We start from the raw sequence: 22,359 nt of genomic DNA on the forward strand, positions 1-22,359 counted from the left end.
AAAGGTGCCACTGGACTGTTTTGGGCGGGGGGCTCTGCAGCTTACCTGGCTGCTTCTTGCTCTGACTGAGGGCTGCTGGGAGCAGGGGGCGGGGCTTGTTGCATGTGCCTTCCCCCTGGGCTCTTTACTGCCGGAGCTCCGCTCCTGTGCGCTCCTGCAGGAAATGACCCCTGGGTGTGATGTTTATGAGATGGTGGATCACAACAGTGGGGCCAGTGTACTTGTGCCTGCTGTCCCACCCTGCATGTTCTGTCAACATACTGAAAGGTAGGGTGTAAAGGGCTGTGATCTTTTTGCCTTGGTGCACTGGTAACTGTCTTGACTCCAAACAGGGGTCAAGTAACGAATGAATATACAAAAACCTTTTGTAAATTGACATGTTCTATTTGTAGTTGTCATTCTAAAATGCATAGTGTGCTATTATTACATCCTTATCAGGTACATGTATACAATTCATTCAGTTTAACAACTACCAGTTAATTTGGCATCAATATGATAAAAAGTCAACCCCCAATGGGAGTTACCGGAATTACAAGCCCGCTGCCAAAGGGGGGGGGGAGTTTTCAATTGTAGTCTGTCGATGCTTATTGCTGGTCTTACAAAAGACACATTGTGCAGCGAAGATTCATGAACGGAGCGCTCCTGTCATTCCCAAAGATTGGTGGCACAGAAATATTTTTAATGAAACCCAAGGCCAGGTTATTATTATTATCATGGCTTGCCCAATCCCTGCTACTGCAGTGCTCTGGGCAATGTAAGATAATGACAAAAACATTCAAACATAGAATAAAACATCTGAATAACATTAATAACACCAGGGCTTTTTTTGTAGAAAAAGCCCAGCAGGAACTCATTAGCATAATAGGCCACACCCAACACCAGAAACTCATTAGCATATTAGACCACACCCCAACAGCACAGCTCATTAGCCTATTAGGCCGCACCCCCATGTTACCAGAAGTGTGCTCATCCAGCCACACCCACCTTTTGCTTCTTATTCTGTTTTCCTTGTTTGTTGTCAGAACCCAGGGCTTTTTTGGAGCAGGGACTCCTTTGCATGTTAGGCCACACACCCCTAACGTAGCCAATCCTAATGAGTTTCTGCTGTTGGGTGTGGCCTATTATGCCAATGAGTTCCTGCTGGGCGTGGCCAACTTGGGAGCCAGCCAGAACTCCGTTCCTGTGTGTTCCTGCCCAAAAACAGCCCTGAATAACACTAATCTAAAAAAACCTCAGATAGCTAGTTCCAGCTTTCCTCCCCGCCCCCATGACACGCTGAACACTTCGCGGGTGGGAGTGGGAGAGGGGCACGGCAAGTGCAAAGAGCAGAAGGGGGTGCCAGCCAAGACGGTCACTATCGCTGTTAATATCTCGTGGCGGGTAGAACTTTGGAGCTCCCTCCCCACGGAGATCCGTCTGCCTTACCCTATCGGTGTCTTTTGCAAGCAGGTGAAGACCAGTGTTCCCTCTAAGCTGAGTTAGTGTGAGCTAGCTCACAGTTTTTTAACCTCCGGCTCACAGTTTTGCGTCCACTCAGGAAGGAGGGCTCCAGAGCAGTGTTCCCTCTAAGCTGAGTCAGTGTGAGCTAGCTCAGTTTTTTTAGCCTCCAGCTCACACATTTTTGCCTTAGCTCAGGAAGGAGGGCTCCAGAGCAAACTAATTTATGCAGCAGCCAAATTGCTCGCTCACAACTTTAATGCTAGTAGCTCACAAAGTAGAATTTTTGCTCACGAGACTCCACAACTTAGAGGGAACATTGCTCCAGAGAGAGCTAATTTATGCAGCAGCCAAATCGCTCGCTCACAACTTTAATGCCAGTAGCTCACAAAGTAGAATTTTTGCTCACAGGATTCCACAGCTTAGAGGGAACGTTGGTGAAAATGTCTTGGGTTTCACCAGGTACGACCCCATCAATGGCTAGCAACCCTCCTTCCTGGTTCTCATGTCGTTTGCCAAGGTGTTTTTACTGAATTATTATATAATTTAAAGTCTGTTTTTAATTGTTCCAAATGTTTTAATGTTTTTTTATGTTCATGGCCTTGGGGACCCTGATCAGGTGGAAAGGCAGCATAAAAATGCTTTCAATAAATAAATAAATAATGAATGCATCCCAAAAAATGTACGGATGGGGGATCTTTTTTGTCTAAAAAAATCTGTTCCACTTACCCTCATACAGATTTTTCAAGGCAGTCTGAGCTACGGAACAAACAGTATATAAACAAAATTTAATCCTCTGGCAGAACTTGAACACAGGCACATGAAGATGGACTACTGAAGTCTTAAGAACGTAAGGGAGTCATGTTGGATCAGGCCAATGGCCCAACCAGTGAGCTTCTGTGGCATGAGTGGGGATTTGAACCTGAGTCTCAAAACGGAGGAGGGGAGACTGAGGTAAGCTGCTGTGGGTCCCCACTGAGGAGAAAGGTGGGGGTATAAATTAAGTAAAATAAATAAAATATATTAAGAACACAAGAAAAGCCATGCTGGATCAGGCCAGTGGCCCGTCCAGTCCAACACTCTGTGTCACGCAGTGGCCAAAAATACCAGGGGCCACCAGGAGGTCCAGCAGTGGGGGCAGAAATCCAGAAACCCTCCCACTGTGCCCCCCCAAGCACCAAGAAGATAGAGCATCACTGCCCCAGACATAAGAACATAAGGGGAGCCATGTGGGATCAGGCCAATGGCCCATCCAGTCCAACACTCTGTGTCACACAAGAGGACAAAACCCAGGGGACATCAGGAGGTCCACCAGCAGGGCCAGAGCTCTGGAAGCCCTTCCACTTTTGCCCCCCAAGTACCAAGAAGATAGAGCATCACTGCCCCAGACATAAGAACATAAGAGAAGCCATGCTGGATCAGGCCAATGGCCCATCCAGTCCAGAACTCTCTGTCACACAGTGGCCAAAACCCAGAGGCCACCAGGTCCACCAGTGGGGCCAGAACTCCAGAGGCCCTCCAGCTGTGCCCCCCCAAAGCACCAAGAAGACAGAGCATTACTACCCCAGACAGAGTGTTGCATCTATTCCTTGTGGCTAAAAGCCACTAATGGACCTCTGTTCCAGATGTTTATCCAATCCCCTCTTGCAGCTGGCAATGCTCGTAGCTGCCACCACTTCCTGTGGCAATGAGTCCAGAATGAACTCTGTAGAAAACACCCGTCTTCCATCTCAAAACAATTCAGCCTGGCACAAAGGATGCATGCTTCTTAGTAGGGCCACACGCTAAGAGTACACAGTATGGAGTTCCATGAAGGGACGTCCACTATTCCAGTTTATTCCACGACTTTAATAACAGGAAAGAACTTGTTACAATGGGCCAACAGAGGGCTTCCAAATACAAACACGGAAAAGAGCACATTGTTATTTTGAACACAGTCTTGTACGCTTAGCGGTAGTGCAGTAATTCAATACAAAATCAATTCATTACAGTTTTCCAATAAGAAAATGCAACAGCTGAAAATATTAAAAAAGAGAGCCTTAAGGAAAGGGGGGAAAGGGGATGAAAGTGCATGATGAATGAATGTGCAAATGCCACGTAAGGTCACGCCTCCTATAGCATATGAGGGCAATCTGAATGGGCAGCAGGCCAAGTCCTCTATGTACAACTTCATAGAAACATGGAACACAGAAACATAGAGCTGGAAGGGACCCCAAGGGTCATCTAGTCCAACCCGCTGCACAACGCAGTGGCCCCTGCTCTGTGAGGAAGGCAAAAAACCCTCCAGGGTCCCTGGGTCAATCCGACCTGGAGGAAAATCGCTTCTTGACCCCCAAACTTCAAAACAATATTCGTTACCACCATGTGAAGATTTGGGCAGTGGAACATGAACAGTGGTGTTGGACCTGTTGGCTTTTTCACAGGTGCAAGATGGGAGGAGCAACCGGGTCGGGTTCCCCTCCTTACCGCAACCCATCCTTCATGGCTTTTTCTTCACGTGGGGCCCCACAAAACCCCAGCACGACCTTTCCGGGGGGTTAAAAGGAACCCGCCTCCCTCTTGTAGTTATTAGGATCCAGTTCATTGTAATAGTGGACAACATTAACCAACCAGGAAAACTAGCTTAAAAACTATTTTTTTTTGCAATCAATTGCAAAACGTGAACATTTGCTTTTCTAATGTTCTAACCCTTGTTTTCTTTTTCAGTCCCTCCCCCCCCCATTTCAAAAAAGATACAATGTAGAGTGGAAAGTACTAAGAAGGTGCAGCATTTGGGGGATAAAGTGCAATTTTTAATAGGAGCCGGCTGCCGGGATCAGACCCTCTTGTGTCGGAAACGAAAGATCGTGGGAACAGTAGCTCGAAACAAGCGCCAAAGCTCATGCCAAGCCTAAAAAATACAATTGAAGAAGGACAAACCTGACACTGCTTTCCTCAGGTCTTTGAGTATAAGAAATACAGACAATTGTATCTTTCCCTCCAAATGTATTTTTCCCTCCAGAAATGACACAAGTCATTCAACGTAGAATTGGCAATAACTTGTTCTTTTTTTCTTTTCTTCTTTTTGAAAACCTTGGGTAGTACTGGTCATGAGCACTGGTAATCAGCATTGACTCAATCGAGACCTAGGCTTCCTGTCTCATTACCAGTGTTGACTTCTCCATGCCTACTACCTCTCTGCGTATCACACCTAATCCAATCACGCCTGCTAATGCCATTTGACATCTGAAACCACTCCGGTAGGTAGGTAAAGGTTTCCTTTGCTCGAAAGCCAGTTGAATCCAAATATGGGGATGCGGCGCTCATCTCCGTTTCCAAGCCGAAAAGCCAGCGCTGTCCAAAGATGTTTCCGTGGTCACGTGGCCGGCATGACAAGATGCCGAGGCGCACGGAACGCTGTTACCTTCCCAGCGAAGCGGCGCCTATTTATCGACTTGCAATTTCTTGCTTTCGAACTGCTAGGTTGGCAGGAGCTGGGGCCAGAGACAGATCCGTCACTCCGTTACACAGCACTCGGGCCTCGAAATGCTGAAGTACTGACCTTCCGGTCTGCAGCTCAGCGTCTTAACCACTTGAGCCACTACAGCTCCAGAAACGACTCCACTTTCCAATAAATAGGACAGATGGACTTACATTCTACCTGTATCAGGGGAAGCGAGCAGAGACTCCATGAAAGCTCATACTCTGCCACAACATTTTTTTTGCAGTACTGGACTTTAAGGTGTTCCTGGACTCTTACTCTTTCCGACTGCTACAGACAGATTAACAAGACTTCCCCTCTTGATCTATCGCAGAACCCCGTCAGGTAGATTCAGGAGGGTAGCCCTGTTGGTCCGAAGCGGCGGAACAAAGTTTGGCACGCACACGGAAGCGTATACCAGGAATAAAACGTTATTGGTCTTAGACGTGCCCCTGGACTCAGACTTCGTTCCCCTGTGAGGTAGGTTAGGCTGAGTGTGTGTGACCGGCCCAGGGTCACCCTCTGAGCTTCCAAGGCAGGGTGGGGATTTGAACCTGGGTCTGCCAGATCCCACTTCAACTCTCCGACTTCTATGCCACCCTGGCTCTCATATTTAATTCGGTGTGGAAAGCTTAAACAGTCAGGCTCCGGCCAGTGAAAGCTCATGCCACAGTGAGCTAATCTTTCATGCACTTAAGTTATTTTTGTTAGGACTGAATGAAACTGGGGTGGGCCGGAGGAGACGAAAGAGAAGCCCGTCTGGGGGTGGGGGTGTCAGGTGAAAGAGAAACATCCCATTCTAACAGCTAGATTTCCGGAGCACTTTTGAGACAGAGCCGTAGCCAGCGGTGGGGTGCACGGGGAAGGGCCCCCTATTGAATTTGCAGCACCCCTGGGAGGGGGAGGGAGCCTGGGGCAACCGGTGATGATCGTGCTTGCTGCAGGGCCAAGTGAAGGGGGGTCCCCCTGCATTGTTGTTGTTGTTCAGTCGCACAGTCGAGTCCGACTCTTTGCGACCCCATGGACAAGATCACGCCAGGCCCTCCTGTCTTCCGCCGTCCTCTGAAGTTGGCTCAATTTCATGTTCGTTGCATCGATGACACTGTCTAACCATCTCATCCTTTGCTGTCCCCTTCTTCTTTGACCTTCAGTCTTTCCCAGCATCAGGGTCTTCTTCTCCAGTGAGTGCTCCCTTCTCATTGGGTGGCCAAAGTCTTTGAGCTTCAGTTTCATTATCTGGCCTTCCAGGGAACAGTCAGGGTTGACTTCTTTTAGGATGGACTGATTTGATCTCCTTGCAGTCCAAGGGACTCTCAAGAGTCTTCTCCTTGCTTAGGGTTAGCTGGGGCCTGCATATGTCCCTTTAAAAACCTTCCCTTCTCTCACTGGCACATTGGCCCCATCCGGCTTCTTCACTGGGATGCGAGGCGGATCACACATGATACATTTTTTAAAAAAAATTTGTTATGTCAGAAGTGATATCATGTCCCCCCCAGTGCGCCCCCCCCCGAAAACTGCCATGAGTCAGATCACTGGTCCATCAGAGTCGGTACTGTCTACTCAGACTGGCAGTGGCCCTCCAGGGTCTCAGGCGGCCGTCTTTCATATCACTGCTCGGATCTGTCAACTGGAGATGCCGGGAATTGAACCTGGGACGTTTTGCGTGCCAAGCAGAGGCTCTGCCACTGAGCCAGAGACTCTCACATGAAGCTGTTTTATCCCTGGGTCCACCAAGGTCAGTGCTGTCCACTCAGACCGCCAGTTTGGTGTCATGGTTAAGTGTGCGGACTCTAATCTGGGAGAACCGGGTTTGATTCCCTACTCCTCCACTTGCACCTGCTGGTGTGACCCTGGGTCACTCACAAGCTCTGGCACAGCTGTCCTTGAGAAAGAGCAGTTTGTGTTGGAGTTCTCTCAGACCTACCTGCCTCCCAGGGTGTCTGTTGTGGGGAGGGGAAGGGGAAGGAGTTTGTAAGCCGCTCTGAGACACCTTTGGGAAGTGAAGGGCGGGGGATAAATCCAATCTCCTCCTCTTCCTCCTCCTCTTCTTCTTCTCCTCCTCCTCCTCTGAGGAGCATTTCGGTGGGAGGGAGAGCTGTTTCCCAGGGGTCGGCCTCCCGCTTGAGTCAAGGGGCCCTTCCGTGTTATTTAGCCAGTTTGATGTAGTGGTTAAGTGTGCGGACTCTAATCTGGGAGAACCGGGTTTGATTCCCCACTCCTCCACATGCAGCTGCTGGTGTGACCTTGGGTCAGTCACAAGCTCTGGCACAGCTGTCCTTGAAAAAGAGCAGTTTGTGTCAAGAGCTCTCTCAGCCCCACCCACCTCACAGGGTGTCTGTTGTGGGGAGGGGAAGGTAAAGGAGTTTGTAAGCCCCTCTGAGACTCCAAGTGAAGGGTGGGGTATAAATCCAATCTCTTCTTCTTCTTCTCCAGGGTCTCAGGAGTCTTCCACATCACGTACTGCCAGATCCTTTCTTAACTGGAGATATTGGGGATTGAACCAGGGACCTTCCGTGTGACGCTGTTGCAGGGCCTCATCTGATTAGCTATGTAGTGTTGTGACTTGGGATCCTTAAACTGGCTGTTGTATGGTAAAGAAGCTTTCGAGTCTTTTTTTTTTTAAAGCACCCGAGGCAGCAGAGGTTTGGCAAAATCAAGGAGGCAAGCAAGGCATTAAAAATGCAAAAGGCAGAAGGCGGGACAGCTGCTTTTAAAGACGGGGCTAGCTGTCCAAAGCTGCAGTTTCTGCACTGGAAAAAAAACAAAACATACATTCGATTCACTGCAGCAGTGTTTCCTCTTTTCTACTCTTCTACGATTTGCTCTGCAACGGTAAAGAGACACACTACATACGAGGCTAAGACTGAACAGAGCTAATGGATTTTTTTTGTCTCTAATGGGAGCTCAGCTCAGTCCCCGGAGCAGGGCTCCCCAACTTTTTTGAGCCTGTGGCCAGATCTGGAATTACGACGTGGCGGGCGCGGCAACAAAATGGCTGCCACGGGAGGTGGAGCCAGCCCAAAAAATTGATTGCCACAGCTTTACTTCAGTAACACAGTGTAGATCCTTCCTTGGCAGCTGCTGCCTAAGTAATGTTTGTTTGTTTTTTAAATCTGCAGCACCAATCAAACCTCCAACAGCCAATCAGAAGCCTTGCTGGGCAAAGTTTTACTTGGCCCCACCCACTTCCTAAAAACACCTGGTGGGTGCCAGAAAAGGTATCGCTGGGCACAATGGCGCCCACGGGCAACACGTTGGAGGCCCCTGCCCTAGAGCTTCAAGCCGAAATGGGAAGACCTAAATGTTTTGCCTTTCACTTGGAACCAAATCAGGGAACTCGAAGTCACTTCATTGGGCAACGTGGCCTAGCTGTTGCTTTGGGCTCTCGAGTTTTTCACCGAAACCCGTATTTCCAGAGCTCATACCCTAAACCAGAAAGTATAGCTTTTAGAACTCGGGCAACCGGGGGGGGGGGGGGGAAGATGACACAGAACAAGTTGCACGCCAAGAATAACGCGGCAGGGACAGCTTAAAACCACCGACGACACAACGGGATGGCACAAATACGTACAATGCTGTATCCACATCTAGAAACCTATTCTGTTAAAACAGTTTCTGGGCTAGGAAGACTTCATTTAAAATAACTAGACAGGTTTGAGAACTGAACAAGATCCATGATATTTCGTTGACAGCGATTCCCTTTCAAATACATAAGGTGCACCACGAGCATGAAACGAGCTTTTGACGCGGCATGGGATTGGCTCCCTGCCTCTTAAGCATCTGTCCAGGTCACTGATAGGAACTCACTGGCCAACCCAATTGCGTCAGCAGGCGTTTGCCGTTAGCTCATATGGCTTTAAAAAGGGATCAGGCAAATTCATGGAGGATGGTGTCGCAGCCCTAATTAGCCACGGGCGGCTAATGGCACCTCCTCCACGTTTCAGAGGCAGTGTCCTTTCACACATTCTGTGTGGGTCTCTTCCCAGGAAGCAGCCAGTTGGCAACTGAGTGCATGACTAGAAGCTCTTTTTGTCTAGCCCTACGATGCTCTTAAATTCTTGCCGCTAAATTGGCTTGTGGTGGTTGGATGATCACATGCTGTTTTAACCTGAAACATGCCAATCATGCCCTTGGGGGAGAGACAAAAACCTCTGCGTACAAAAAGTGCAATTATTAACGTGAGCCATTCATTAGGCAAATCGAGGGAAAACTCTGCAAACGGTACATTGTCTTCCGTTTTCTGTAAGAACACATCGAGATTCTCTCAAGGCATCGCGCCGTAGTCCAGCGTTCTCTCAATTCCCATAGATCCTGGGACAAATCTGCTTTTCCAAAGCTATTGATGAACACGTAACGTGGCAGTCTCGAGTCTGCTGGAATTCACAACGCTCTACGATTCAGCGCGAGAGCAGGGTTGGTTTCGCCACAACTGAACGGAACATACAGCAGGGAAGGCCTCTCAGAACGAACCCCCCGCTAATAAATATTTTCTCCCTGCAATCCCAAGCCCCTCCCTTATAAGAGTTTAGGACAACACAACATTAGAGACGATTACGACTCGTGCACCAAAGGGCAGTCGCTGCCTGCCTGGTCCCGATGGGCTCCTCCGACACACTACGTCAGTTTCTTTATTCTACGGTTCTGCTTGTCAATGCTTGTGGTGGCTCGATCGACGGAAGAGGTGATGACGTCCAGGGCTTCATCCTGCCTTTCCAGTTCTGTCTCCGTTTCCAGGGCCAGGCTCTTGAGTTTCCGCAGGATCTGTCGGAAGACATTCCAAGGTTAGTTTGTTGGAACCGGCTGCTTAAATCTGTGTCAGCAATTTAGAACGGACTCTACATCTTCCCTGTTGCAAGGCCCCTACGGATCTTTCTTATTGTTTACTAAGAATATAGAATGTATAAAGTCAGAGATCAGTTGAGAGATCATTATGCATATGTGAAGGACACTTAGATCAGTTCCTGCCTTATTTCAAGGCACAATGCCCAAGAATGGGACACAGTCCACACCAGGGATCCCCAAGCTTTTTTGTGCCTGTGGGTCAGGGTCAGACATAGAGTCGGAATGGTTGCCACAGGAGGCAGAGCCAATCACAACATGCCAGGGAGTGAGGCCATGTGCAACGTAACTCTCATATGAACAAAGCTGGAGTCCAGTGGCACCTTTAAGACAAACCAAGTTTTATTCAAGCACACAGAAGCTTACACCTTCAATAAAACTTTGTTGGTCTTAAAAGTTCCACTGGACTCCCAACTTTGTTCTGTTGCTTTAGACCGTTGGTTTCGCCACAACTGAACGGAACATTCTCTTACAGCAGGGAAGGCCTCTCAGAACTAACCCCCCGCTAATAAATATTGTCTCCCAGCAATCCCAAGCCCCTCCCTTATAAGAGTTTAGGACAACACAACACTAGAGACGATTACGACTCGTGCGCCAAAGGGCAGTCACTGCCTGCCTGGTCCCGACGGGCTCCTCCGACACACTACGTCAGTTTCTTTATTCTACGGTTCTGCTTGTCAATGCTTGTGGTGGCGCGATCGACGGAAGAGGTGATGACGTCCAGGGCTTCATCCTGCCTTTCCAGTTCTGTCTCCGTTTCCAGGGCCAGGCTCTTGAGTTTCCGCAGGATCTGTCGGAAGACATTCCAAGGTTAGTTTGTTGGAACCGGCTGCTTAAATCTGTGTCAGCAATTTAGAACGGATGGCCTGTTATGCTAATGAGTTCCTGCTGGGCTTTTTCTACAAAAAGAGCCCTGCAAGAATATAGAACATACAAAGTCAAAGAACAGTTGAAAGATCATTCCGCATATGTGAAGGACACTTAGCTCAGTTCCTGCCTTATTTCAAGGCACAACGCCCAAGAATGGGCCGCAGTCCACACCGGGGATCCCCAAGCTTTTTTGTGCCTGTGGGTCAGGGTCAGACATAGTGTCGGAATGGCTGCCACGGGAGGCAGAGCCAATCACAAAATGCCAGGGAGTGAGGCCATGTGTAACGTAACTCTCATATGAACAAAGCTGGAGTCCAGTGGCACCTTTAAGACAAACCAAGTTTTATTCAAGCACACAGAAGCTTACACCTTCAATAAAACTTTGTTGGTCTTAAAAGTTCCACTGGACTCCCAACTTTGTTCTGTTGCTTTAGACCACTGGTTCCCAAAGTGGGCAATACCGCCCCCTGGGGGGCACTGGAACGATCCAGGTGGGTGATAGGAGCCTTGGGTGCAATTGGGGGGTGTTGAATAAAAATAAGGTGGTGTTGGAAGCATAAAGAAAGAAGAGTCCAGAACCTACAGCAGCCTTTTCCTGCCTTCTCCTGGGATCAGGGAGGGAGGGGGAGATGGAAAGGGGTCCCCACAGCCAATCACAGCCATGCATTTGCAAACTGCAAATGCATGTGCACCCTTGTAAGGCTGGTATTGCTGCTGGGCTATTGTGTGGTGGTTGCTGCTGGCCTCTGGCTTCAGGCCAACAACATCTTTCTGTACTTACAAGATCATCTTTCTTGACCATGTGCAAATTTGTCACTCCATCTTTTTGCCCACTTCTTGAAGGTAGATTTCCAGGCGGTGCCCCGTGTAATTTTTTTTTCTGAAAAGGGGGCAGTAGGCCAAATAAGTTTGGGAACCTCTGCTTTAGACTAACTTGGCTACCCACCTGAAAATAACGCTCAGAGTAACTCTTTTAACAGGATGCCTTTTAATCTGCACAGCCAAACAGAAGCCCTGCTGGGCACTAGCCCCACCTGGCCGTGCCCACTTTCTAAAAACACTTGGCGGGCAGTGTTCCGTCTAAGCTGAGTTAGTGTGAGCGAGCTCACAGTTTTTTAGCCTCTGGCTCCACACATTTTTTATCTCAGCTCAGGAAGAATGGCTCCAGGGCAAACTAATTTATGCAGTAGCCAAATTGCTTGCTCACAACTTTAATGCCAGCAGCTCACAAAGTAGAATTTTTGCTCACAAGATTCCACAGCTTAGAGGGAGCATTGTTGCTGGCTCTTGAGAGAGACCTCTGTTTGACACTTCAGAATATTTTGTGGGGGGAAGTGAGCTGCTGAGGTCTGACTCTGATCCCCAGGAAATCCGGCTGGCTTCTGAAATATTTGTATCTTGGTGTGCATGCATGCATACATACATACATGTGGCTTGCTTATTACTTGACCAAGATGTAACTGAGATGCATTTATTTCAAATGGAATGCTTTAAACAATCAGAGTCTCGTTCACACACCAGTTCCACAGGCTCCGCTGTGCTTCTTTTTCATCTACAATAAGGCAAGGCGGCAGTAAAGAGGGGGGGGGGACACCTCAAAACCAGCTTTATTTTCTCATAGAGTGTCTGACAGCAGCAAGATTTACTCCCGCCTTTTGGGTTTGGAGGCAGTTGGAAACAAAATAGGAACGCTGAGATTGGGCCAAACATTAAAGGGGGGGGGGGATAGAGAGAAGCTACAGTTTTTGTGGAGTAAAATGATGACAAGACGTCTAGTCACTGATGCCTGGCCTCTGCCACTTCCTAGAGGACTCAACGGCCCTTCTTGCCAAATTTTTAACTTGGGCAAACGCACTGAGAAATTACAACTCTGAAGACCTAATTTTATTGAATGACATGACAGCACGTTTAGGGTAGCCTGTGCCTCAGCATCTGATAATTTAACACTGAACAAAAGAAACACTGTTTATCCAACCCAGTTAATTATATGAATCTACCAAGTTGTTCCCATTCAGTTCCGCAACAGTGTAACTGGAAGAAAAACTCTCAATTATTCAACTATTTAACATCCTACCCCCCGCTACACGTTTTGGGCTCCGCTCTACTACACAACGGCTATGCCAAGTCCAGAACTTCAGAGTTTAACATGTATCAATATATCTCATTCTCAATGCGGCCCCATCTGTGGATACTTAAATCTGGCGACCGGAGCCATGGACAGACATGAAAGGCCTTTCTAAAATCTGAGAAAAGCCCCAGGTCTGCTGAAAAATCTCAATAATTAAAAAAAAAAAGACAGAAGCAGCACCAGCAGCTTTAAGAAACTAACGCCCTCAGTAGCCGTTGCTAGGCAACCACAATATTGTCAACCTTCAAGTATTCACTTCTGCCAGTAAAAGGCAAAGGGGGGGGGTGTTTGAAGGGCCTTTGATGAGGCTATTCTGGCCTTTGAGGGAGGACTTATTGGTGCCAGCCCCACCAACGACCAATAGAAGAGACTGGATTTATACCCCGCCCTTCACTACCCAAAGGAGTCTCAGAGTGGCTTACAATCTCCTTCCCCTCCCCCTCCTCACAACGGACACCCTGTGAGGTAGTTGGGGCTGAGAGAGCTTTTCTGAGGACTGCTCTTGAGAGAACAGCTCTGGGAGAACTTGGGACTGACCCAAGGTCACACCTGCAGCTGCACGTGTAGGAGTGGGGAATCAAAGGCATAATGTTGCATTGCTTTTCGTCTTCTGACTAGGAAACAGTACACGCCCATGGGGGGGGGGATATGCCTCTAACCGGGCCCAGCAGCCACAACATTTTTCTGGGATCTCCAGCATACCGCTAGACCCTGCTTGAGTTATAAGGCCAAGACTGCTGACTTCTGGTCCATCAAGTACAATATCATCCACTTAGACTGGCAGCCGCTCTCCAGGGTCTCAGGCGGAGCTCTTTCGCATCACCTGCTACCTGATTCTTTCAACTGGAGATGCTGGGGATTGAACTTGGGACCTTCTGCATGCAAAGCGGAGGCTCTTCTGTGGTGCCACAGCACCTCCCCCCTATCACTTACAAGAAATGTTCCCTCTAAGCTGAGTTAGTGTGAGCTTGCTCACAGTCTTTTAGCCTCCGGCTCACACAGTTTTGTCTTAGCTCAGGAAGGAGGGCTGGCTATTGGGTGAATGAGATGAAGAGAAAAAAGTGAATAATGATAATTGTTGGTGTTGCTGCTGTATAGTATATTTGTTGTATAGGGTGTTAATAGGATGGTATGAATAATGATTAATTACTATTAATTTGTGCATTATTGTGAAAAACCAATAAATATATATATAACATTAAAAAAAGGAAGGAGGGCTCCAGGGAAAACTAATTTACGCAGTAGCCAAATTGCTCGCTCACAACTCTAATGCCAGTAGCTTACAAAGTAGGATTTTTGCTCACAGGACTCCACAGCTTAGAGGGAGCACTGCTTACAAGTCATGCCCCAAGTGGGGAAAATGGAGCTAAAGGTAAAGGTTCCCTTGCTTGAAAGCCAGTCGAATCCAACTCTAGGGTTGCGGTGCTCATCTCAGTTTCAAAGCCGAAGAGCCAGCGCTGTCCGAAGACTTCTCCGTGGTCATGTGGCCGGCATGACTAAACGCTAAGGCGCACGAACGCTGTTACCTTCCCACTGCAGTGGTACCTATTTATCTACTTGCAATTTCTTGCTATCGAACTGCTAGGTTGGCAGGAGCTGGAACTAGAGACGGGAGCTCACTCCGTCATGCCGCACACTCGGGTCTCGAACTGCCGAACTACCGACAGTGTCTTAACCACTTGAGCCACAACAGCTTCCGAAAATGGAGCTACATGGATCTATATTAATTAACAGAGCAAGTAAGGCAAGAGGATGGGACCAGAAATATGTTTGTGTGGGGGGGGGGGTGACCGCACAACCCACCAATGTCCCCATGGCCTCTAGGTGGGACAAGATCAGTCATTGGCAGAAACGAAAAACAGAAATAAGAGCACACTGGCTTTACGTTGCCAAACCCAAAATGTAGCCAGCAAGCTCTCTCCAACCACAGGGCCTGAGCTAATATTATCTCATCCCCTCCCATCTTCACTGACGTTATGTCAGCTCTGGGTAGTTAGACAGAAGCGCAACCGCAGGAACTCGATGGGGCCTCCTTCCCTCATCTATACTTGAGCGGAGACGACAGCTACTGACACAATCGCTTAAAAAAATAACCCCGAGCTTTTAATGGGAATGTCAGATTGACGGCGGTGCCCTGGCCGCTGCCTTGTGTTCGAGCACCAGACGAGCTCCCCGATGGAAGCAGTTGAACATCCACTTTGAAACTGTGATCCAGGATCTCTTAGACACTTAGCGCTAGCTCCTCGTGAGGAGACTAGGCATGGCAGACAGGATTCCCTAAAAGGCAGCTTATCCAGTATGATCTGTCTCCTCACGTAGTGGGCAGCTACGAGACTGGTGGGTGTGTTCTAGGTTGGCCTCTCAGTTCAAGCAGTACAGAGGAGGAGGAGATTGGATTTATACCCCGCCATTTACTCAGAGCGGCTTACGAACTCCTTTCCCTTCCCCTCCCCACAACTGACACCCTGTGAGGTGGGTGGGGCTGAGAGACCTCTGACACAAACTGCTCTTTCAGGAACAGCTGTGCCAGAGCTTGTGACTGACCCAAGGTCATCCAAGCAGCTGCAAGTGGAGGAGTGGGGATTCAAACCTGGTTCTCCCACATTAGATCAGATCAGAATCAATGCTCCCTCTAAGCTGTGGAGTCTTGTGAGCAAAAATCCTACTTTGTTAGCGACTGGCATTAAGGTTGTGAGCCAGCGGTTTGGCTGCTGCATACATTACTTTGCTCTGCAGCTGTCCTTCCTGAGCTGAGACAAAAAATGTGTGAGCCGGAGGCTAAAAAACTGCGAGCTGGCTCACGCTAACTCAGTTTAGAGGGAACACTGATCAGAATATAGAATCATAGAATGTTAGAGTTGGAAGGTACCTTGCAGGTCATCTAGTCCAACCCCCTGCATCTGCAGGAGCACAGCCGAAAGATAGCCCTACAACATACCCGAAAGATGGTCGTCCAGCCTCCACTTGAAAATGTCCAGCAAAGGAGCCTCCACCACCTCCCGAGGCAGTCTGTTGCACTGCTCAACCACTGTTACAGTTAGGAAGTTTCTCCTGATATTTAGCCGGTAACGTTGTTGTTGTTCAGTCGCACAGTCGAGTCCGACTCTTCACGACCCCATGGACGAGATCACGCCAGGCCTTCCTGTCTTCCACCGTCCTCTGAAGTTGGCTCAATTTCATGTTCGTTGCATCTGTGACACTGTCTAACCATCTCATCCTTTGCCGTCCCCGTCTTCTTTGACCTTCAATCCTTCCCAGCATCAGGGTCTTCTCCAGTGAGTGCTCCCTTCTCATTTGGTGGCCAAAGTATTTGAGCTTCAGTTTCATTATCTGGCCTTCCAGGGAACAGTCAGGGTTGATTTCTTTTAGGATTGACTGATTTGATCTTCTTGCAGTCCAAGGGACTCTCAAGAGTCTTCTCCAGCACCATAGTTCAAAAGAATCTATTCTTCAGCACTCGGCCTTAATGCAGCTAAGTGTAACTTAATTTTTTCCCCAAAAGAATCTATTCTTCGGCGCTAGACCTTCCTTATAGTCCAACTCTCGCAGCCATACATTACTGGGAACGACTCTCTTGTAATATACTTCAGGATGTTCTATATCAAGCTAGGGATTCCTCAGAAGGCAAATCCACGCCTTAGCAAAGTTTGCCAAGATGGCCGCTGGCTCCTGCTTCAAATGGCCTTTTGGCAAATTCCTCCTCTGCCGTACTGAGAAATCCAAACCCAGTTCCCCAGAGGAGTGTCATGAGGGTTGCTCCAAAGGCAATTCGTTTCTGTACGCTCGCTTTCTGTCTACAGACTCCGGGGAGGTGGACCAAGGCTAGGTGAAGCCTACGAGCCTGGGGAGTTCTTGCCAACTGCGCCATCGACAGCTCCACCCACAGAGGCTAGCCTGAGGCAGCGTGGGGCAGGGGCGACAGGGCTGGATTGGGACTGGGCAGACCAACACTACAACCCTTGTTCAACGATGAAGCTCACCAGGTGATGTTGAGCTGGACACACTCTCTCTCTCTCTGCCTAAACTACTTCATAAGGCTGTGGTGAGGGTAAAAGCAGTGTATTATTGGGCTCTCTGAAGAAAGGGTGGGATAAAAACACCGGCTATTTGTTAGTAGGGGTGTGCCAAAAAAAAGAAAAAAAAAAGAATTCGGCCCGATTCGGATTTGGACGAATCGGGAAGAATCAATTTTGGCCGGCATAAAGACTCCTGCATGTCAATTTCGGCACTACCAGCCAATTCAGGAGTCTTTCCGCCAGCCGAATGTCAGTTTCCCCACCATAGAAGGGATAGGGGCAACCTGTTTGAGGGCCCGTAGAATTGGACCCCCTGGTCCAATGTTCTTCAAACTTGGGGGGGAGAGGCTCCAGCAGCTCCCCCTCCCCTCCAGCCCCCAGAATATACCCTATGTTTTCGCCATTGACTTCAATGGCAATTCGGCGGCAAGCCGTTTCAGATCAGAGAATCTGAATCAGCCTGCAGCAGCCCGAAAGAGGTCCGAATTGAATGCACATCCCTATTTGTTAGTTAGGGTAAAGAAAGGTTCTGAACAAGTCCTATGAGGAAAGGTTGAAGGAGCTGGGTATGTTTGGCCTGGAGAGGAGACGGCTGAGAGATGGTATGATGACCATCTCCAAGTACTTGAAGGGCTGTCATATGGAGGATGGTGCGGAGTTGTTATCTGTTGCCCCAGAAAGTTGGACCAGAACCCATGGGTTGAAATTAAATCAGAAGAGTTTTCAGCAAAACATTAGGAAGAACTTCATCTTCTGGGCGTGGAACAGGGGTCACTGCAGGTGTAGAAGGGGAGGTATTTGTGAATTTCTTGCATTGCTCATGGGGTTGGACTAGATCACCCTGGAGGTCCCTTCCGACTCTATGATTCTGTGATTCTATGAACACAAGGAAACTTGGCAGCCTTTAGCAGGAGGGAAATGACAGTATGCCCTTCTCTGAACCAGCCATCCTCACTCTTTTATTCTGCCCTGATCAGAAAAACAGCCTAAGATTGTCCAGCAGCAAGACTGCAGGACTTCCTGCTCACGGAGATTAGTATTTGTCAGCTGCGTAATTACACAATGGCGTGTGTGTGTGTGTGTGTGAGAGAGAGAGAGAGTCCTGTGGTCCTGAATCTGAAGCGATGTCAACAGGTTTTTGAAAAGCCTGACATTTCTATGGAAAAAAAGAAACCGGGGGCTTATTCACAATATCTATACTCTGGCCTTTCTGCCCCATCGGGGCCACCGAGGTGGCGAACGATTAAAACAGGCATAGTAAAAAAAACACATCATAAAGACAGAATTAAAAATACATACACAAGACGAAAGACGGCAAATTGTATGAGACGGGAAGGGTGGATTGTCGAGGAAAGGCCAGGCAAAATAAAGTCTTCACCCTCTGGTGGAAGACGGTGAGAGGAGGGGGCGGAGCTTGGGAGGGAGCTCCACAACGGTCACCCATGGAATCTCAAAAGGCAGGGGGCGCCCAAAGCCTCAAAAGATGAGTTCAGACTCATATGGGAGTGTGTGTGTGTGTGTTTGGTGTAGTGGTTAAGTGGGCGGACTCTAATCTGGGAGAGCCGGGGGTTGATTCCCCACTCCTCCACTTGCACCTGGCTGGATGACCTTGGGCAAGCCACAGTTCTCTCAGAGCTGTTCCCTCAAGGGAACAAACAAACAAAAGGAGAAAAAGGCTGTGTGTGATACATTTGACCAACATATTTACAAGTCCCTTTATCCTAAACAATTACAGAATGACCAACCTCATACTTTGTTCTTAGTTCAATAATCATCTTTTGTTCAAGTTATCCCAGAACTGAATTCAATCCTTCCTCAGGACCACATAGATCCATGAAAAGCCTAGACCCCTGGGTTACCCTACCAGTAAGAGAAACAGAGAGAAGGTTTGGAAATCCTCAAATTCCTGGTGGCAGCCGAATCTACCCAGTTTACAGAAGAGCACTTTTAAAGGGAAAACCAGCCCTCCCAAATAAGTGGACGTCACAAGCTCTCTCAGCCCCGCCTACCTCACAGGGTGTTTGTTGTGGAGAGGGGTAGGGAGTGTGTAAGCCGCTCTGAGACTCTGAGTGAAGGGCGGGGTACAAATCCAATCTCTTCTTAAATGCTGTCAAGCTGCTTCCCATTTATAGCAATCTTATGAATCCATGGCCTTCAAAATGTCTTATTTTTAACAGCCCTGCACAGGTCTTCCTTTATAACCTCCGTATGGGAGTAGGTATGCTAGCCCCAAACCATATGGGGTCAACACCAGTACCTTGAATTGTGCCTGAGAACAAACTGGGACCCAGAGTAGATGAACCGAAACCAGAGTGATCCAATTCAGTCAACATTATGAAGCAGAGGTCCGTCAGTGGCTCTTAGCCACAAGGTATCGATGGAACACTCTGTCCTGGGACAGTGATGCTCTGTCTTCTTGGTGCTTTTTGGGGGGGCAACAGTGGGAGGGCTTCTAGTGTCCTAGCCCTACTGGTGGACCTTCTGAGGGCACCTGGTGGTTTTGGCCACTGTGCATCACAGAATGCTGAACTGGATGGGGCACTGGCCTGATCCAACATGGCTTCTTATCTTCTCTGCATTCTTGGTGCTTGTGGGGGCAATAGTGTGTGTGGGGGGAGGGTTCTGGAGCTCTGGCCCCATTGGTGGACCTCCTGATAGCACTGGGGTTTTGGCCACTGTATTACACTGAGTGTTGGATTGGATGGGCCACTGGTCTGATCCAACATGACTTTTCTTATGTTCTAACATTCTGGCTGCAGCATTCTGTACCAAAGTTTCCAAACACTTTCCCAAGTTTCCAAAGGGCAACCCACGCAGCATGCATCACAGTGATCTGATCTAGATATTTCCAGGGGGATGCGCCATAGTGGCCAGATCTTTTCTGTGCAGGAAAGGCTTGCAACAGCTAAAAGGCAACCCTGAACACTGCTGCCACCTGCTTATCCAGCAGTAGGCCCGGATCCAGCAACTCCTCCACCCAGGCTACCGGCCTGCTCCTTAAAGGGGAGTGCAGCCCCACCCATTTAGACTCTGTATTTCCAAAGGCAAAATGGAAAAGGGCTGGGCAGTCTAGTAAAAAAACGGAAGCGGTACTTCCCGCGTTCTCTGCCAGAAGCCCCTTCAAGTATCTCATGAAACCCAGTTGCTACCACCCCTGCTAAGTCTTCCACCAGTGAAGGCACCGTGCCATTTTAAAATTAGAACGGATTAGCTAATGTGACATGGGCAACACTCTAAATAAACCACGACATTTTTTGCTGCAGCTGAACACAGCCTGCATCCACAGCCTAATATGCTGGCTATGCTTCCCCTCTAGTGAATGAAGAAGGATTGCATTCTGAGAGCATCAGAGCCAGGTTCTTGGGTGCTGCTGGAAACATAAGCAAACATACAGCTGCTTCGAGCCTGTGAAAGACAACAGAATTCAGACTCTGACATTTCATGCCATGTGCAGTTTTGCTGGGTCTGTGCTGTGGCACCTTCTCCTTTGCCGAAGTCAGACTTCGTGCCCTGAAGCTGAAGAAAAGAAGGCTGTGGGAAACGTTCAAAGGTCTTATGAGCAGCAGAGGTTGGCTGGCAAATCTCTAATAACGCAAGAGAAGCCATGTTGGGTCAGGCCAGTGGCCCCTCCAGTCCAACACTCTGTGTCACACATTGGCTAAAACCCAAATTCCAACAGGAGAGCCACCAGTGGGGCCAGAACTCCAGAAGCCCTACTAATGTCGCCCCCCCCCAGCACCAAAAGTACAGAGCATTACTGCCCCAGACATAGTGTTCCATCTATATGCTGTGGCTAAGAGCCACTGATGGACCTCTGCTCCATATGTTCATCCAGTCCCCTCTTGAAGTTCTCTCCACTTGTAGCCACCATCATTTCCTGTGGCAGTGAATTCAAATTCCACATTTGGGTGAAGAAGGACTTCCTTTTATCTGTTCTAAACCTACTGCTCATTAATTTCATTGAGTGCCCACGAGTTCTTGTCTTATGAGAAAGGGAGGAAAGTAATTCTACCTTTTCTATCCCGTGCATAATTTTGTAAACCTCGATCATGTCAACCCTCAGTCATTGTTTCTCCAAGCTAAAGAGCTTTCTTCATAAGGAACCTTTCTTCATAGGGAAAGTGTTCCAACCCTTTTATCATTCTAGTAGCCCTTTTCTGCACTTTTTCCAATGCTATAATATCCTTTCTGAGGTGTGGTGACCAGAATTGCACACAGTATTCCAAATGAGGCTGCACCGTTGATTTATATAGGGGGATTATGATACTGGCTGATCTGTTTTCAGTTCCCGTCCTAATAATCCCCAGCATCGCATTTGCCTTTTTCTATTGCCGTTGCACACTGAGGTGACATCCTCAGTGAGTTATCTACCACGACTCCAAGATCTCAATCCTGGTCAGTCTCTACCAGTTCGGATCCCATCAACGTGTATTTATAGTTGATTTTTGGCTTCAATGTGCAAATGAGCACATTGAATCTCATTTGCCACACTGATCCCTCTGGAGTGCCTCACAATCCTCCCTGGTTCTCACCGCCCTGAACAACTTAAGTGTCATCTGCAAACTTGGCCACTTCACTGCTTACTCCCAACTCCAAATCATTAATGAACAAGTTAAAAAAGCACTGGACCCAGTACTGTGCCCTGAGATACCTCTCTCCACTGTGAAAACCGCTCATTTGTACTCACTGTGTTTCCTGTTAATCAACTGGTTTTTAATCCACAAGAGGACTTGTCCTCTTATCCCATTACTACTGAGTTTACTTAGGAGCCTTTGATGAGGAACTTTATCAAAAGCTTTCTGGAAGTCTAGGTAAACAACAGCCAGTTTGGTGTCGTGGCTAAGTGCACGGACTCTAATCTGGGAGAAGCAGGTTTGATTCCCCACTCCTCCACTTGCACCTGCTGGTGTGACCTCGGGTCAGTCACAAGTTCTGATAAAAGCTGTTCTTGAAAAAGAGCCGTTTCTGTCAAGAGCTCTCTCAGCCCCACCTCCCTCACAGGGTGTCTGTTGTGGGGTGGGAAGGGAAAGGAGTTTGTAAGCCGCTCTGAGACTCCTTTGGGTAGTGAAGGGCGGGGGTATAAATCCAATCTCCTCTTCTTCTGCTGCTGTTGGGTCACTCTTGTCCATATGCTTGCTCACCCCCTTAAAGAACTTTAACAGGCTCGTGAGACAAGATCTTCCCTTGCAGAGTCCAAGCTGATTCTTCCTCAATAGCTTTTGTTCCTCTTAGAGAGCAATTGGAGACAGGGATGATTATGAAAGGTGACGCAAGTGTGGAAGAGGCAATACAAACCTGCCTGACCACTATGGCCACCTTCAGAGGCCCTGCTTTGGGGGGCCCCCATCTTCTGAGATTAGGCGGGTGGCAACCCAGGAGCAGGGCCTTCTTGGTCACGGCACCAAAGCTTGGGAACTTTATCACCAGGGAGATTCATCTGTTCCTTCCTGTTACAATCTTCCACTGGCACGTGAAGACTTTTTTGTTGTTGTTATACTCGCTGTCCCGCCAATGATCTCTGCTTCCTAACCAATGTTTTAATTGCTGTTTTTATGTTTTGTACATATTTTAACTCTGTTTTTAATGGTTTTAATGATGTGTGGGGGTTT

At 48.3% G+C, this 22,359-nt stretch overlaps 1 protein-coding gene across 2 annotated transcripts in view; it reads right to left on the minus strand.

Moving 5' to 3' along the window:
• Positions 1–10,292: 10,292 nt before the first annotated feature.
• Positions 10,293–22,359, minus strand: part of SNAP47 (synaptosome associated protein 47kDa) — a 57,383-nt gene continuing 45,316 nt past the window's right edge. For both annotated transcript variants that reach the window (XM_015414113.1, XM_015414112.1), the window contains exon 5: positions 10,293–10,526. In XM_015414113.1, the coding sequence (XP_015269599.1) occupies positions 10,380–10,526 (147 nt within the window). In that variant the 3' untranslated portion in view covers positions 10,293–10,379. The remainder of the gene's footprint in view (positions 10,527–22,359) is intronic.

This window comes from Gekko japonicus, unplaced genomic scaffold (genome assembly GCF_001447785.1).
Source record: "Gekko japonicus isolate JY-2015 unplaced genomic scaffold, Gekko_japonicus_V1.1 scaffold3813, whole genome shotgun sequence".
NCBI classification, from domain to species: domain Eukaryota; kingdom Metazoa; phylum Chordata; class Lepidosauria; order Squamata; family Gekkonidae; genus Gekko; species Gekko japonicus.